Here is an 18,163-nt window from a genome sequence, read left to right on the forward strand (position 1 = left end):
CATCATGAGTAGTAGTGCGGTCCAACTTTCATGTTTGATAACATAAGCAATCAAAAAACGTTCGAAGCATATTTATCGTGTTGTATTTTTGCAGTGTTATTGAGCTTGCATCCACTACGGAGTGGGCGCTAGCCAGCAGTTTAGGATCATTCGTTACTCTACTATGATGTGCGATACAAAGCCTGATATACAAAACATTTAAAATAGGGTAAATAATATATGTATTTAAATGATAAATTTAAACTGTGAAAGAATTATTATTGTGTACCCCACTAGCTTATAACGGAGCAGAGCAGAGTTGTACGAACTATTCCAGCAGTAACGGTGTTGACCTATGAATACTGTGGGTATCCAGGTGGATTGAATCAGCAACAACTAGGTGCCGCGACGACTCAGCAGCAAAGTACAGCGTCTTCAATTTTGGGAGGCCTTCTTGGAGGAGGTGGAAATAACCAGAACGCTAATCAGACGGGTGGTGGAACAACATCAACCGGAAGTTCGCTCCTCGGAAGTCTTACCGGGGGACTTCTTGGAGGAAGCGCGCAGCAGCAACAACAACAACAACAACAGCAACAGCAACAACAGCAACAAATGAACATGATGAATAATCAACAAGGCTTTTCAGGTAATAATAACAAATCCGTATTTTAAACATACTACTACTGTTACCTTACACTTGCAGCGTGCGACCACTCTCTCGAGAACGAAAACAAATCAATGACTGGTAGGAAAGCCATGTACTGTATATGAATCGCGTCAAACAACGCATAAGTTACTGATGTCTTTGTGCTAGGTTAGTAGTGCGCCTTGTACACTGCAGCAGCCTAGTTGGCCGAAGTAAAAAGTAATATAGCATATAGTACTGCACGTTGAAGCTGACATTTCGCATTGTAGGCCAGCTCTTCGTAAGTTTCCGCGCGGAACTGAAATTAGTTTCCTCCATACTCCTGCCTCCTGGCAGTAGTACCTCACGATTTAGATGCGGAGTGATTTAAAAAAACCTTTGCCTACTTTACTTAGGAGTATGTAAGGTGTCTAAGCTTAAAACACGGCGTCCTGGACGTAAACTCAGGCACATTTATTTAGACAGTGCAGACACTTGACACAGCTGACATGGATCATTTTGAGTATTACATTGTTAACGTATATTCCATGAGCGAGTGTTATGTAGGTTCAATTTGTTTCCTGTGGCCCTACACAAGCTTTACTCCTAATTTGCCTCAAAGCGCTATCAAATGTACTGAGCCTTTGCTCGTGATACATATTATTATTATTATATTACTCTTAGGCATGATGGGGCTGCAGCAGGGATCCGGTATGATGAGCGGCCCTATAAATCAAGGGGGCATAGCGTTGGCAGGACCCAACGCAATGCTGGGCCCTAACGGCCAACCACTCGTCGGGCCAAACGGCCAACCCGTATTGGGACCAAATGGTCAGCCTCTTCAGCAACAGGGTGGCATGCAAACGTTGTTAGGGCCTAACGGACAACCCATGCTCGGTCCCATACAGCCAGGACAACAAATGGGGCAACTCGGTGCGCAAATACAACAGCCGTTTGGAAACATGCAGCAGTCTGGTTAGTATATAATATACGCATATATATGTATACATATATACGTATGTACTTATATATATATTCACACACAGATTTTCTTGTATGTTTGTCAGGCAGCTTGAAGCCGCAACATTATTTCACATGGAACATGCGAATTCTTCATGCAGTCCTATACGCGAATTTGGTCGATTAAGTTACTCATTTCGGTACAGTGAGCAGTAGGAAGTCTTAACCTTGTAAATTAATTTCAGGGGCTATCATCAAAAGCTTTTTCGAACAAAACGAAGGCATTAGTATCGAACTGATCATGCATAAAGCAACAACTGATCCATCCAGCAAATTAATGAGGGTTATCTGCTATTAATTTTTAGAATTTGGCTAACATAGGCTGCGTGATTTGTAATGAACTTCCGCAAATAGGCATGAATAATCCAGCTTTAGGACAGCAGTCGTACGGGTATGGTCCTATGGGCCCAGGAATGAATGCCCCGGTTACGGGAGCAATGGGCCAAGGACCAATACCTTCAACGAACGACCCTTATGATCCGTATGGCAAGAGGCCTGAGAATCAGTTAGCGGTACAGCAGCAGCGGCAGGGAAATTCTACTGGCGTTAATGTGGATGGAGCAAACTGGCAGCAGCAGCAGCAGCAAAATACTCAAAACTGGCAAAGGGTCTGTATACGGATGTCGAAAGCAAGATAAGATATTTTTCATTGTGTTATTGCTCCTCTGGCAATAGTTACGTGCATATAGCTCGAAACGTTCAGAGGATGATTACTTCTACACTCACACATGGTAGTAATATCCTAAGCAGTGTCTATAATATGAATATAGGTAGGCACCTATTTTTCAAATATCAGGTCTCAGACAAGATAATGATATACTAATATAGTTTATATTACATTGTTATATGCCACCATGAAACGTTGAATTAGTCGTATTTATATTTGAGTTCTCGAACTGAAGCGAAGTATAGAGAAGTATTTTATTACGAACAAGGCGCTTAGACGTCCATATGAATAGGAAATCTATGACACAGATAACTGTTTTCAAAGAATCAAATATCTGTGGCAAAATTTCAATGACCCAACGAAAGTTCTGCTTTTTTAGGCTTAACTAGGGAATATCTTGTTGATCATATTGCGTAAATATATCGAACAGGTCAACTAGCAGTAGGCATCTGTTTAATAAAAAAAAAAAAAAAAAGAAGAAGAAGAAGTGAGTGACTACCTACTCGGCAATAACACCGTTGTCGGATTCTTCATTTAGAATATTAAAATGACCTACACCTATTATTAAAATCAGTCAGCCATCTAATTCATGTGAGAGGTTTTCCTTCAACAAATTCGTCATGGATTTTGGTCTTTTGCCGCTTGTTGATCAATTTCAGACAAATGACCAGGATGATATGGCTCCGATGATGGGCACAGGCCAGCGGGGCAAACAGATAAACCAGGGAGCACGTGAGTACAAAGCACATTCATCACAACAACAACATCAGCGACTGCGAACGGACCAGCAGCTGCCGGAGAAGCAGCGGCAACGACAGCAACAGACACAACAGGGCGTAGGCGGCGGCGGCGGATGCAGCAGCTGGACAGCGACAGCAGTACCAGCTGCAGTGGCAGTACGAAAACAGCCTCAAACAGCCAGAGCCGCTTCTGCCTCTGCTGAAGTTGAGGAACGGCTCTCGTTTGGAAACAACGAGCACAAACTGCTGCAGCTGCTTGAATCGGAACTGGAGGAAGAGGATTATGTGGAGGATAATCTGGGCGACTCGGATGCATCCGAGGACCTCGTTGACGAGGCCCGCTTGGGTCTGTGCTTACCACAGCATCTCGGCCGATTAGCCGGTAGCTATCAGCAGTCTCAGCAAAGCTGCTTCCAACAAAGCCAGCTTGGCGCTTCGGCAGCACAGGCCCAGGGCCCCACAGTAGCGGGCGAGGATGCCCTCGAGGTGTACACGATTCCCGAGGAGGCGGATGAGGAGTCAGCCGGACTCTCGGGCGTCGCCCTGGCCGCCGATCTGGATGTCCTCAACTCCGACACAGCCCAGAGCTTGCTGCGGTGGAGAGGTAGGCCAAGACGGCCAGATCTCTGGATGTTCAGTATTCCCGTGCTGTTCTTGATTATGATGACGATGATGTCAGTGGCTAATGATGATGATGATAACTGGTGATGATGTTGCTAATGGTTTCTCATGTTGATGCTTCCCGATGAACGTCCGGACATCTGGCGCGTCGTTGCGCCGTTGTGTCGTTGTGTGTCGCTGTCGCACGCACACCTCGCCACCAATGAAGGCAAGGCGGAGTCGCGATCATCTGGCCAGATCAGCAATCTATCAGTAGCTTAAAAAGCACCACGTTATACTAGTTCATTAACGCTACCTTCAACTCAGCACTAGATTAATCTGTCAGCATTGTACTAGGCCAGAACCTAGTGTTCGTGTGAGGTTGAACAGATCGACAGATGATAAACAGATAGCCTGAGGGATGGACGGACAGTCTGATGAATATATTTATAATCGATCAGTCTCACGAGACTCGGTAGTATTGAAGATAGGCATCGCAGCACAAAATCCCCAACCTCGTTCCCCCCCGAAGAACACGCGGACGATAATAAGCTATATACTTAGCTTGCTTGCTGTTGGCGACCCCTGCCGTGTCCAGCCCCCGCCACGAATCCCAACCCGAACCAAGGAGAAAGTTTCATAGCAGTAATTGCTGTCTTGCAAATAGCCTTCGGAAAAGTTGCGCTAAATGCTTTCAATTCGGCTACAAGTGACAGCACTGCAATACTTACTGTATCTCCGTTCTTACCGGGCGACAAGTGGGATATCTATTGTGTTCGACAACATATTTGTTCTTAGGTCTGACTCAGGTTGCGTCTTTGTCGCCATCCGTAGTTTAAAAATGCCCACTGAGGCATCCGTGTAACCTTACACATGGGCTAAAGAAATGGGCCCATATCAGATCGAACGAGAAATGCTTCGGCATGTTTACTTCTACCGTATGTCATCTTACTTATGTGCACCTAAATTGCTAATTATGTCTACATTGTTACACCCAATCGAAATTTCAAAATATCGCGTAAAGCGTAAATTCTGGATCGATACATTTTGGACTAGAAGTATGCAATATGAAGCAATTCGGGTCACGCTTACGTGGGCCATTCTCTCTTGTTTTTGCTTTGGTAAAGCAAATGGCACCTATACTAACTATTACTTTTCGCCAAGCTACGACTAGCAAGAAAACTAGCTCCTCGAATAGGAACGAACCAGCAAAAATCATATCTATCCAGCTACATGTGCCCTTATACTCGCATATATAGATATCGTAAAACTGCTCTGAAAATTTTTGGGGAAAATTGTTTTATAAAGTTCTAAGAGGAACTTCTTACTAATAGGGTTCTAATAGGGGTGCCACAGTGAGTACGTATGATCTGACAGCGATCGCGCTTCGGCCTTGGCACTCACCGTTGTCATGTCGTGGTCAAATGTCGTCGTTGGAATGGCCCCCGCTCGATTAATCTAGTTGTGATGATATCCTCTGTCAATCCAAAAATGCAGCCTCGGCACGGAGCAATGTAATTACCCTAACCCAACAACGACATAAATGGAATGAGTGACATCAGCATACCTAACCTATTAGCTCCTTCTCTCTGTATTCAGGCAGTCCCTGGCTGATTTATTCTTTCTCGACGCTTCGCTTTGGTGTCCATCTTTCTGTACTAAAGCCACGCTCATAGTGTGTGTATTCGCTTAATGCTCTAGGGTCAAGTCCACTAAGGCCATCAAAATTATGACAGAATTTTCAAGTTTTGAAGTTCACTGCCGATTATTGGATTGTTGTCGTCCACTGCGAGCCTTAAAAGTAGCTAAGTGTTATCGCTATGTAGCCTAGCAACCTTGCCTTGCATGATCGCAATATCTAGCCACGATTTAACCACAATATGTCTCATAATGGAGTTTGACATTGGCAGCCTTATTGCGGCTTTGTGAAGTTCTGTTTCCGAGTTAATTTCGACTGAATTAAGTTATGTTGGAAAACTGCCTAGAGCATTAGTCACGATAACTCTGAGTGGAGTAAAGTGCGGCGGATTATGCCAGCGCCGTTAAATAGTTTGTTATGACCGGCTATGCCCAGGTCTCGAATTATCCTACCCGTCGTCGGTTTTTCATAGGCTGCATATTCGTTATTCGAATTTTTGGATTCCTCGTGGATTTTTATGATTTCTAGCTGCCATGTCCATCATCCTCATTATTTTTCTGGAGTACCTTTAGAGCTGGAAAGGGGAAGACGGGCTGGCTTCCAAACTCCGCCGGCCAAACAAAATATTTTAGGACTTATTCGAAAAAAAGAAAAGGCCTGCATGTCCATCCGATGTTGTAGTCTTTTGCTGCCGCCTCCTGATGTGTCTGTTCGCCCCTTGTTCTCACTTATTACAGACTTACGCTATGATCAAACACTTCCTCACTCTGACTTATATCTAATAATTGTTATTCCCTCTGCGGTTGTAATTTTTATTATTATTGTTATTAGAATTAATATCATCATCGTCGTCGTAAATGGTCGTGATCTCGATTGTGACGTCATTGTCATTGTAGCACTGCCCTTTACTAATGCGTTTCCGCTGAGTGTGCATCCCATGTAATTGTACTTGCCCTCCACCAATGTCACCACTGCCATTAGCACCAGTCAATGTCTGCTGTACGATCGTGAGTCCGTCCATCCTGATCTCTAATGTCTATCGACTGTCTGTCACCCGCCACTTTCTCTTTCTCTTTGGTCTTTTCACCGTCCCACTGTCCCTCCTATGTTGTGGTGGGTACAAAGTCGACTTTGGACGGATCCTCCCGGGCCTTTTGAGCCGTCCTATCTCCTGGCGAGCCTCCATGTGTCGTAAGCTGCTAGAGAGGGTCAGGACTGGATGACGAGCGATGATTTTTCTAACAATAATACATTAATTGCTTCTTACTATGCAAACGTTGCAGGTCAGCAAGGTCAGCCGCCACCGCAGCAGGACACTCGCGAGCAGAGGCCTAAAAACCTCGCGGCTCCCCGTTCCCAGAGGACTCTACCAGCACAGGTAACCTCAACTTTCTCCAGTGCCGCCCCTTCGGCAGCCTCCATAGAGTTCGCTACTAGCTCGACGTTAGCCAACGTTTCAACTGCCACACCCAACGCTACTTCGGTTGTTCAGTCTTCTGCGAACGGTTCTCGGGCGGAAAGCTTACCAACGACCACTAACACTTTCGGCCCGGTTGCTCACACGGTCACGGTATCAGCGACCTCTACTCCACTTTCATCTGTTCTGGAAGAGCCACACGCCACTTCGGATATAGGATTGGTTCAGCATACGGAGTCGAGTAGCCAAGGCACCCTTCCAGAGCTAACCGAAAAGCCTTCAGCACCGTTCAATGCGTTTGCAGGGCTCTCTTCGCAAACTCAAGCCATCCTAGATAAGCTAAAAAACACGCCACCGACGACCACCAATGGTGCGTTGTCCTTGCAAAAAGGGCTGTATCCCTCTTCAGGTTATAATCGCTCCATTGCCAGTTCAACAGACTCCACCGCAAAACGCTCGTCAGGACTTAACCATGCCTTACAACACCACATGAAAGTAGATGATTTAGCTCGCTACGAGCGACAGGATCACAGGGACCGATACCGACCTTCATCCCAGAGCAATGTACCCGTATCGTTTGCTGCCGCCACTTCTTCTAGTTTCCAAACGGACTCAGTTGCCGGAAGTGTTGTAGGACTCCCCGGCATGAACAACACGTTGTCCAGGACAAGCTCGCCGAGAATGCCCGCGTGCCAGGGCTATCAGAACTCAGCACATGCGTCACAAGATGTCATTTCCAGAGATAGACCGAATAGTCCTTGGAATTCGATACGGGATCAAGACCACGACACTGAATACGCGCATCGTAATCCGGCTATTTCCGCCTCCGAGGACAAGCTTTATCCAGCTAAAGATGATCGCAACCGCTACAGTCAAATTACATCATTAGTCGCCCATAAAAATGCAAAAGTAGATGGTGGAGCGATATATGAACAAGGTTCGGGCCAGAGCCAGTATTCGGGCGAAGTGCAGAAGCAACTGCCACAGCAGCCCGGTACCCAGACGGATCTCGCAAGTCAAGTTCAGCCTGTCCACATGCACATGAGCCCACAAAAACAGCACCAGATCAATGATCAGCGCAAGCTCGATAGAGATAGACTTGACAGCAACTGGGGGGATCTGTCTCCAATTCAGGACATGTCCCCGGCGTACGAGGACGCCACCAGTTCCGCCCATGGCAACGGCTATGCTGCTGTTGCCGTTGGCGGCAGTGGTCAGTTCGGCATGCGTTCCTCTTTACCCAGGGCCCAAAGCGGTACAATATCAGACATGTTAACGGAATTCGACCGTGGTGTCGCTTCCGGTTTAACAACCGATATATACGGCAACCACATCGATCAGTCGAGCTCACAGCCAAAGCTTCCTTTCTCAACTACTGCAACTACTGTACATGTCGTGCAGCAAAACACAGTGGTCGTCGGTAGTGAACAACAACAGCAGCTGCAGCATCAGCTCCAACAACAACAGCAGCTGCAAGGATCAACTGTTGCCCTGAGTAAGACAAGTCCAACCAGGCGTACCCATCGGCGGCTTCCGCAGCAGCCGCCAGAGTCTCAGGCGGTTGCAGCCAAGCTTCCTAGTTCAGTATCGAACTGCTCGATGCAATCACTAGTTGTTTTATCCGACGGTAAATCCGTTGTGAGTTCTGCACCGAGAATGCTGGGTACGCCATCAAACATAGCCTTGACTTCGTCTACAGTGGGTACCGCGGCAACATCAGCGGTCGCTAAATACTCGGCCCCAGCGGCCAGCCTGGTTTGTGGAGTCCAAAGATGTAGCGCTACCCCAGTTCAGATTCTTCAGTCGCACCAATGTACCGGCCTAGTACAGATACCCCAGGTACAAGTCACTTCCGAGCCAACTTTGGGTCATCATCAAGTGGCCCAGTTGCATAGCTGCCCACAGCACGGATATCAGACGGCATCGCCGATAGTCCCGGCGCTCACTTCCGTTCAGACTGTAGCGACGCCATGCTGTCATCATCACACAGTCGCTGCGACTCCGGTCGCCCAAGTTGTTCAGCTCGTCCAGCCGCACAGTGGCGCGCACCCAACTAATCCCGCAGCGGCAACAGCAACAGCGTCTGGATCGCAAGAGCAGCATCAACATCAACCAGCATCCCATCATCAGCCCGCGATCCAGCAAGGGCAGGCTACGACGACCCCAATAGCAATGGCGACTCCGCAGTCACAGCAACATGCCTGCCAGACGACCGCTATCAGTTCGAGCTCCAAGACCCCCATCACTCCTCAGACCCCGGGAAGCACCCAGGTAATTGTGCCCGCTCTCTATTTGTATATCTCTTCACCTCATCCTTCGCCTGGCAACAACAAACGTATCAACAACTCTTCTACCACATGGCCACCACTAGAGCGCACCTACCTCGTTCGGTTCATTTCGACGGCTGGGTGATTGACCTTGCCACAGATTGCCGCATTGCATCGTCTATAGCGGCGGTCAGCGCGAGTGACTCGGAGACCTCTTAAAGACCTCCTCGTGACGATTCCCTCGAATCGTCTGTGACCCTTAACAATGCCCGTGCCCTGAGAGCCAATACTGTTAGCAGTTTCTCTCACCTGGACCATCCAGACAGAATAGCAGACCACTAACAAGAACGCAAAAGAAACAAAAGATCCAGACAAACCGCGAGATGACGACGATGATGATGATATCATATTGGATGGGTGGGTGTGAGTGTAAATGCGCCCGAGTGTGCGACGCGCACCGTCTCATTCTTCTTCTGCTCCACTTCCTTCTCACGTTGAACTGGCATAAACTAACTGCGTGTTCTTGTAGTCGAACCAACGTCGCCACTGCTGGCCGGCCAAGCGCCGGTTAATGATAGAACCCTAACGCGTCCTGACACAACAGCAACAGCCAACATTTAGCAGACAACAATGTTACCAACAACAAAAACCAGAATAATTGAGCGGCAACGAATGATGCGTTCAGTATCGCTTGATTATTTATTTGCTAGATCTAAATCGATCAGCTGAATGATGACTCCATATATTATAGCTATGTATGTAGTCTCACTATCAGTTATGTCAGGCTTCAGCCTCAATCGCGTAAACGTGTTGCTAGTACAATTAGTGGTACCACAGCTGCAGTTCTAATACACGAGATGCAAACAACAACAGCCAGAAAACCCTTATTCCTTTAGTTGGTCAATGCTTCGAGGCAGCGTTGCTTGATCGAATCCCCTTAACCACCATCGCCGCCGCCGCCGCCGCCGCTGCCGCCGCCGCCGCCGCCGCCGCCGTTCGGCTTGGAACGTTTTCAACTATTCCCTGTCTTTTTCTTCTATTTCATTTATATACACACACGCGCATATATATATATATATATATATATATATATATATATCTACACGCTCTTCACTTTGTTACATACACATCTCGTGTAGACTTGTGACTATCTGTATGCGCACACATATGTACAAGTCGAATATTATTACCATAATGATCATTGTTCTTATTACTGTTCGAGTTGTTTATATGGATTAGTCTAACCCTCGCAGCCTTGCGCTGAAAGCTAATTCCGTTAGCTTGCCATAAAGCGAATGGTGATGACGACTGGTCGCAGGTGACGGAAGTCGACGCAAGTAATTCCCGTAGAGCTTTGAAATTTTCGCTGTAACTTCCGAAAAGCTTTGAATGTAAATGCAACCCGCAACTCATCGATTTGCTGCTCGTTATTGATCTGGCCAGTGTTTATGCTGGCCTAGAAGTAATAGTGTGTAGTGGTGACGACGATGACTATAAAATAATGTTATCGTCGTCAACTGACGAGGCCCTGCTCAGGTCTCTTCAGTTGTTCTGCAACTGATTTTTATTGATTTCGTTCCATGAACAGGTGACGTTATCCGGAAAAGTAAGTGGCGATGGCGCCTACTTGTCCGGGATTTCTAGCTGTTCTGAATAGCCATAAGAAAGTGGCTAATTGTACACGTTGGCTATGGCTTCTGATTGTATTACTGGCTATAGCAATAGTTAGTATAGATGGCCAACTGAAACTGCCAGATCTCTGGCAACAGCAACGGCGGTGCTGTTGTTCGATAGAACTCGTCCTTTGACCGGTTTCTTCTTTCTAACTAGAAAAGAATTAAGAGTTAAGGTTCTCATATAGATAACTGAGGTTCACAATAAATGGATAACACTATTAAGCACAATGTGAACGATGGCCCACATTTGAGCATACTCCGTTTGTCTTTCAGGTTAGAAGCGTAGACGTATCTTTGATAACTGTGGTACTCACAAGGTGAAGTAATCGAATACGTTTTAAACAGGAAACGGCGCTGTAAGCTGTTTTCAGCGTGTGTATAGATTATGATAATAGGTTGATGCTGCTGTTTCTACCAATCTAGATATGATTGTTTTCTGCACATCCTGCATCAACGGCATTCGAAGGGAATTCTCAATCGTCCTACTATACTACCCCTTGAGCTCCTCCTGCAGAAGTTCCAAAAGTGCGAACAAAACGGGGCGAAAGCAACAACGCCTCTGAGCATTAAGTTCTGTTTCATTATCGTATAATTGTCAATATATGTCAACACGTTATCCGTTTTACGTTAGAAATAGTGAAGAACTTTCGTACGAATTTGCTGTACATTATTATTGAACAAGACCATAATTGATTAATTCACTGATTGACTGAATTGCTGACTGACTGACTGACTGACTGACTGACTGACTGACTGACTGACTGACTGACCGATATTCACTTAGCTATCGATTCTTATTTGATTGACTGGCGTGCCTGAAGCTGGAACGAACCGACGTCTGCTTGACTGCTGCATACATACCACCGCTGACTATATACTCCGTCCTTTATTGTTAGTATATATCTGATAACTATATGCGTGACATGCCACAGTGTATGTGTACCATAAACGTACGTGCCTATATGTATGTTTGTGTGTGTGCCTGTATGAGAGCGGAAGTTGTCTGCCTAGGCTAACCTAGTGCAGACGATCTAATGGCAGCAATCTTTTAACGGTGGAAGAATGGATACGTTATGTTTACACATTACTGATTTATTTGCTGAGCCCTCAGCCTATCTCTGTCACTGACACAGCCCCTCTTTACATATCCCTCTTCGATCATTTGTTCATTGATTCTTTATTCAATGTATGCCTTTCCCAGTATATTCTATCCATATTTAGTCTGTGTACTTCCTACTGATAAGTACTGACGCTGCACCTCCATCTATTCGCATTTTATTCTGCTCTTCTATACTGAGTACTCACCCTACATTGTTCATCTTCCAACCGCTCCTTTTCGTATCGTATACTAAATAATTTGTACGTAGTACGCTTACATATGTGTACTAAAATGCTATCGGTATTGTACAAATATTACGTTATTATTATTAAACACACGTTAATAATTAATTAACAGATAGGTGAATCTGTTGACTGATTGATTGATTGTTATTGATGGTTGGTCGTTGGTTCGTTGTCCTTGGTTTGTTGTTGTTCACGTTATGGTCGCAGTGGCTGGACGTTGGGAGATGGCAGTTCAACTTTTGTGGCGACGGGCAAAAAGTAAAGGCATACCCCCTTCGCGATTGTCGATTGACAAGTCGACAAAAAGAAGTTGAAAATAAACCAACTTAAAAATCTTTAACCGGGAGCTAGTTAGTAGTGTAAAAGATATCTAAGGTTGACCAATATGACTACGCGCTATGCTTGCTACTTCGCAACAGCAGCGGCCGCAGCAGTCCCGTTTAACGTTGGCGTAACGCGTTACCGTAACAAACAAACTCAGTTGACCGGCAAAACGTCAAATAAGTTCTTCAATGACCTGTTGAACGACGATTGTTCAACAGGTGGTTGGTTAGCTCCCTCGATTACTCATTCTGCTATGTACTGACATGGCCAGCTGCAACATTGGCTGCTCTAGAGAACTTCATCGGGAGCTTGTCGGCTTGCCTGCTTAGATTGGCACCTGACATTCGATCTGCTATAACAGTACGCGTAGTTTAGCTGCTACTGGTGATAATTATAGTAATTATCGGTCAAAAAATAATGGCCCAACGTCTGTGGTCTTGCTGTTGCTCCTCTGACAGTCTGATAATGGTCGGGACCTGAGCGCGAATAGAAACTTGATTAGAAAATTGATGTTTGCAAAGAGAGATAAAAGGCCAAAAGCCACCTTATAAATTGCTGCTTATGACAGTCCGGCGTCAAGCTCCCGATTCCGGAGGTTCAGAGTTTTGCGAACTTCTCACTTAGCCATAAAGAGACTTCGTGATATTTCGAGGGTGAGCCACCAGCTAGAGGTGACTTAGACATTACTTGCTGTGCTATTTGTACATCTCGAATTTAAGCAGCCTCAGGCTTGGGTAAATGTGCGTGTGGGGAGTGGGAGGGGTTAAGGACTACTGAAGGTGACAGTCAATAAGATGAACGAAACAGCTCAAATCTACTGAAAGAGGTCAAACTATAACTAATAAACGATCAAAAGTAATCGATGATCGATCAACGATAGATTGGAAGGCGAGTGGCAAGGCAGCACCAACCCGCTCCCTTGGCGTTGCACCCATCTCCCACGTGACCCACTGCATGCCAACTCTCTCTTTCTTACCTTGATCTCCCTTTATCGTTTGCATTTTCTATTGGATTCTACTTGGAAAGTCATTTGAGTTTCATTTCTTGGTTGCGGTCTCTTTGCTTCGGCCACAGTGGATCCTTTTACAGTTTACACTAATTGAGTTTGCGTTATGTACCCAACAGTTTCAATCGTACTCCCTCGATCCTATTTGCCATACGTGTGTTGCTCTGCAACATTCAGAACGAGATGTCTAACTGGTCGCAGGGCACTTTCTCCAAATCTTTGTTAATCTATCAATCCATTACATATGTGCACGATCTTATGGTACGCCCACATCTCGTAGCAAATAAGTCCCTGCCGGTCTCTGGCCACGATCAACAAAGACATTCATCCTTCACTCATCAATCAGACTTGTAGTTGCAATATAATAACTTCCATAATGATAATTGATTAGACCATGCCCCTGTTGTACGCATTTACGTAATCACTTAATCATCCATCCTAGCGGACACTAGCTCTCATATGCTCTATCTACGCATCGGCCTTGAGCTACCCATCGCCATGACAACTATTTAAATAGTCTCTGCTATTATCCTTCTTGTTATTGGGATCGTTTGCCAAAAACTAATTAATAGTCAGGCATTTTTACGTAGGTGTTTCTAGCAGTGGGTGCGATGAAGTTCTTATTCCACTGCCACTGGGAAGTTGAATTACTTTTATAGTAGGTCCATTAACATAACTCGCCAGGACGCTGAAGGCGTTCAAGTTTCAGCACTACCGAGAACATTACCCCTGCGCCTATGCGCTTCTTTGAATAGTCTAAATGGTACCACAATGCCAATGTTTCGATACGTTGTGTTACGGTTTCTATGATTGTATCACACTTCGATCATCCGTTTATTTATTTTTCATAAGAAATGTCGACCACCCTTACGTTTGTCGTTTTTGATGATCCCCGATTAACAGAGTTGTTTGTTTCCAGTATGATTTTTAGTTTTTATACCTTCATCAAAGTTATTACTGTTTTTTTAAGGCAGCAGAAAGCGTGGTTTGTCTCATCGACATTATGATCTTGTTCATTTATTAAATAAGTTTTGTATTGTAGCTCGATTTTTCGCCTTTTTGATTGATAGACAATTGTCCCCGTTGAACCCTAACCATTGATTGATTTCTTTCACAATCGCCTGGCTAGCTTTGTGTATCTACTCCCGCGTAATTTAGTGCAATGGCAGGGACTAAACGCCTGAGTGCCGTCAAGAAGATAGTTTTATCAGATTTCTTCTTTTTGTTTGTCTGTCCTTCTCGTTTATCTGTGTATGATTCCTTTTTGGTCTCTACCACTTGCCTTCCGGGGCTCATCAATGTAATCGTTACTGCAGGGGGGTGACTCTTCAGATACGATGAGCGAAGCCGATTCGACCAGGTCGGGTGGCAAAGTTCGTCGAAGACTCCCGCCCGTTCCTCCGGATCAGCAGGATTCTGCGGTGATTGCAGGGATGCGACGCGGTAGGGATCGCTCGCGAGGTGCCCTGTCGGCGGGCGGCGAGCGTCGGCGCGGCCCCCTTTTGCCTCGCGCCGCCTCCGTTGATGGCAGTGGTCTCCCCATCACCAAGACCTCCGCCGGTTCCGGCTCGCACAACGCCACAGATCCTCTACTACTGTCAGGTATGACGAGGTCACGATATCATCAGGTGTTCTCTGTCTCTTTCCTTTTCTCCCTGTTCCTTATAGTTTTGCACTGATATTTTTCTGGGCCGATATGATCATGATAACACACACGATGATATTGCACAAATTATTCAACTCTACGAGGGCTTCGGTCTGCGCTTGCTGGTCTGTGATGAAAAACGTAAATGTGTAGATATTCAGAATGAGGCAATATTCAGGAAATCGGCTGCATCGCTTCTGGTGATTGAAAGGACCAAGCGGTTAAGGCGTCATTGCTAGGGTTCGATAACTGACCAGCAAGACCAGTATAAGCCGAAGAGAATAGATCATATCTATTAGCAACTAACGACAACGGTTGAATGAGGTAAAAAATGGTACATGTTCTTCTAATGCCGTGTTCTAAGAAAGTTCCGAGTCGATTTTATTCAAAAACAAATGTTTTAAACCGCATGTTCGACTCTGTCGGTTTGACAAAATGACCATTTGGAGAGCAGGCCTTTTTAAATTTGAGACCGTCTTCAATAATAGTTTTAATTTGTCACAAGCAGATCAACATAGATGTATTTGTATTCTGTCCTCAATATGGCCTTAATCTATTATCAATTAGCCTACTCGCGCGACGAACAAATTAAGGTTTCTTTTAGACCTTACGTAACGACATTCTCGTAGCGTAAAGCTCGAGGGAACTCTAGGTAGTAGTAATAACTTTTGGTTTACGACATGACGAGGTGACGTGTGTTTTACTAATGAATTCATGTGTGATTGAAATAAGCTGTATGATTCAAAATATGGCGACAATATACATTTAATGTACCGTAGTTTTCTCTTTTGAATTAAGTTAATTAAGCCACTTTTTGAGCCACTGAAATGTACCTCAAATGTAGTATAGCATTTTCAAAAATAGGTGGCCGTGTATAATAATCCTACATGCTAAAAAGCCTATATGCTAAAGAAAACCCTTCGACAAAGCAGAATTCTGCATTAAACCTAAGCTCTATAGATAGCGTGAATCGAGTGCGCACGATATCCTGTATCGAAATTACTTCATAAAAAGCCGTTATTATTATCATAACATAAATCTCTAGCCTTCATCTCTACTAGCCAAATTTTTGATAGTGCAGCAGCGCGTAGCACGATTCTATCTTGAACCCTGCCAGAAAGCCTGTTTTCACATAAATCATCATAAGCAATTTTTATTGACTTTGGTATGTCTGGATGGCACTTTTTATCTTGAGTAGAAATTCTCTGATAACCTTGTCGCCTAACCCTATTAGATCTGGGTTATTACTGCAACCGTATTCCAAACCACTGCTATCAGCTCCCCGTTTTTGCGGGGCCGATGCGGCGAATGGTGCCCGTAACTCACCATCGACTAGAAAGCACTTGGTTCCGCGATGATACCATAATGATGACACGTTGGCCTACTAATCAGAGGAACCCAAGAGGTGGCCTAGATTTGCATTGTGATGTTGACACACACTTTGATCTTTTAGTAAAAAGGCAAGCAAAAGAGAAGGTAATATATATACGAGTTATTTTTACAGCTCGGTCTTCCTAGATTGTTCGTACTGAGCGTCTACGTTGGCATGTTTCAGAAAGAAGTATTAAACAGTGGCAACAAGCTTGTTGTAAGAAGGACAGCTAAATGTCACATATGAAAAAAATGACGTAGCATCCACGTCGACGTCTACGCTTCGTCTAAGAGTAATGAAGACATTATGTATGTTCTAAAGACAATGTAGGAACAGCTATTTCGGGTTGCAGATAATCGGGTGCTGAAAATGCCCACTCTTGCTTATTGTGATCTGACGTTGTCGTTTCCGTTGTACCGTCGACTATTGTTTTTTCCATAATAATAATAGCTACATCTGGCCTCGACGGAACGATAGCCAGGCCTATGTCGGCCACGGCCTCCTGCCTGTACGGATCCGCCGTGTCCCCCGGTGGAGCGCCAGGCAAGGGTCTTCCTTCGTATATGACGTCCCTCAAGGAGCAACTCCGAGAAGAACTGAAGAGCGTCACAAGTGAACGGAAGCGAATGCTTGAACATAACACCAGCCGGGATCACAGCACGCGCCGCTCAGAGAATGATCTTGCGTCTCTCCTAGCAACATGGAAGCCTCTACAGGTCAAATACATAACTTAGGACAGACACAGAATAAATTATTAATTATTAAGCTTCAATTACAATCACTCACTACTCACAGTCTACAAAGGCCTTCGTAAAAATATATCTTGTAGTTAAGGGTAATCCTCGATAACACCTATGAAGCACAAAGCGATTTTAACCAATAATGAAAATAATGAATGAGTATAGTAATTTCGAAATTAAACTGAAGATTTTTTGTATTTTGTAGTTTTCAGATTGGAATTTTTGCTTCCCTTCATGAACGATTGTTATTATTTATTTTTATTATTTTACAGGGCGAAGCCGATGATCCACTTTTGACTTCTCAACATCGACGCCAGCTCTCGGATTCAAGACTGGCAGCAACGATCGAGAGTGCCCTTGAACCCTCGAAAAAAGCCGAACTGGCGGCACTTGAAGCTAAGCGGGCAGCTTTAGCTGCCCGTACGGCAAAGACGATGCCAGTGAGTAGATCGCGGACGCCAATGGGACCACTGGGGGCCACCGGCCACCACCGGCTCCCATCATTTAAATCGTACGAGTACGAATACCTTGACGACCTGCACCGACCACTTCCAGGGTTATACCGCGGCGGTCGTAGTGGCTCCATGTCAGACCTTCGACTGGCAACCGCCGGTTACCGAAATACGACGCATCCAACTGCGACGGCGCAAGGACTCGATTCTGACCTAACCGGTAACTAGTTTTGAGTTTTCAATTGTAGATCCTAAATAGGCTTTTATGTCCTGTGCGTAACATACACAGATTCAACATGTGAAAGTTACTAATTTTTCAAGCAAACAAGTGAAACACGAATGGCAGAGATAGTAATGATAGCTGATTCACGACGACAATGTTGGGTAGCAGGAAATAAAGGCACTGTTCGGCCTTGTGAGAGAACGATTCATTAAACAACGCCTAAGTTACGTTCCGTTCTGCTAGACAGGATTAATACATATTAGAGGAAGTCAAACGTTGTGTGGGAAAACATCTGAATTATTACCGAAACCCCTATGAAAAAGTAGGCAACAGCATGGCCGATAATAGCACTTATTGGTGACGCATCATTGCCCCAGATCCTGCTGCCGAATGCAGGAGCATGTGCAAAATTCAGATTGCACTATAT

The 18,163-nt window shown here is 45.1% G+C and overlaps 1 protein-coding gene and 1 long non-coding RNA gene across 5 annotated transcripts in view; one reads left to right on the forward strand and one right to left on the reverse strand.

Moving 5' to 3' along the window:
- LOC111258780 (uncharacterized) overlaps positions 1–9,846 on the reverse strand; it is a 15,855-nt gene extending 6,009 nt beyond the window's left edge. For 2 of the 3 annotated variants that reach the window (XR_002679176.2, XR_002679177.2), the window contains exon 1: positions 9,070–9,845. This is a non-coding gene — a long non-coding RNA (uncharacterized LOC111258780). Of the gene's footprint in view, positions 1–9,069 lie in introns of all 3 variants that reach the window. The other variant, XR_002679175.2, reaches the window with a different exon arrangement.
- The window catches only part of LOC111258777 (uncharacterized), a 60,903-nt gene that overhangs the window by 28,214 nt on the left and 14,526 nt on the right, over positions 1–18,163 (forward strand). For both annotated transcript variants that reach the window (XM_022830309.2, XM_022830310.2), the window contains exons 5-12: positions 356–625; positions 1,289–1,579; positions 1,979–2,232; positions 2,951–3,023; positions 6,554–8,958; positions 14,621–14,906; positions 16,772–17,037; positions 17,334–17,733. In XM_022830309.2, the coding sequence (XP_022686044.1) occupies positions 356–625; positions 1,289–1,579; positions 1,979–2,232; positions 2,951–3,023; positions 6,554–8,958; positions 14,621–14,906; positions 16,772–17,037; positions 17,334–17,733 (4,245 nt within the window). The remainder of the gene's footprint in view (positions 1–355; positions 626–1,288; positions 1,580–1,978; positions 2,233–2,950; positions 3,024–6,553; positions 8,959–14,620; positions 14,907–16,771; positions 17,038–17,333; positions 17,734–18,163) is intronic.

Source organism: Varroa jacobsoni, unplaced genomic scaffold (assembly GCF_002532875.2).
Source record: "Varroa jacobsoni isolate VJ856 unplaced genomic scaffold, vjacob_1.0 scaffold_260, whole genome shotgun sequence".
In the NCBI taxonomy this organism is placed as follows: Eukaryota; Metazoa; Arthropoda; class Arachnida; order Mesostigmata; family Varroidae; genus Varroa; species Varroa jacobsoni.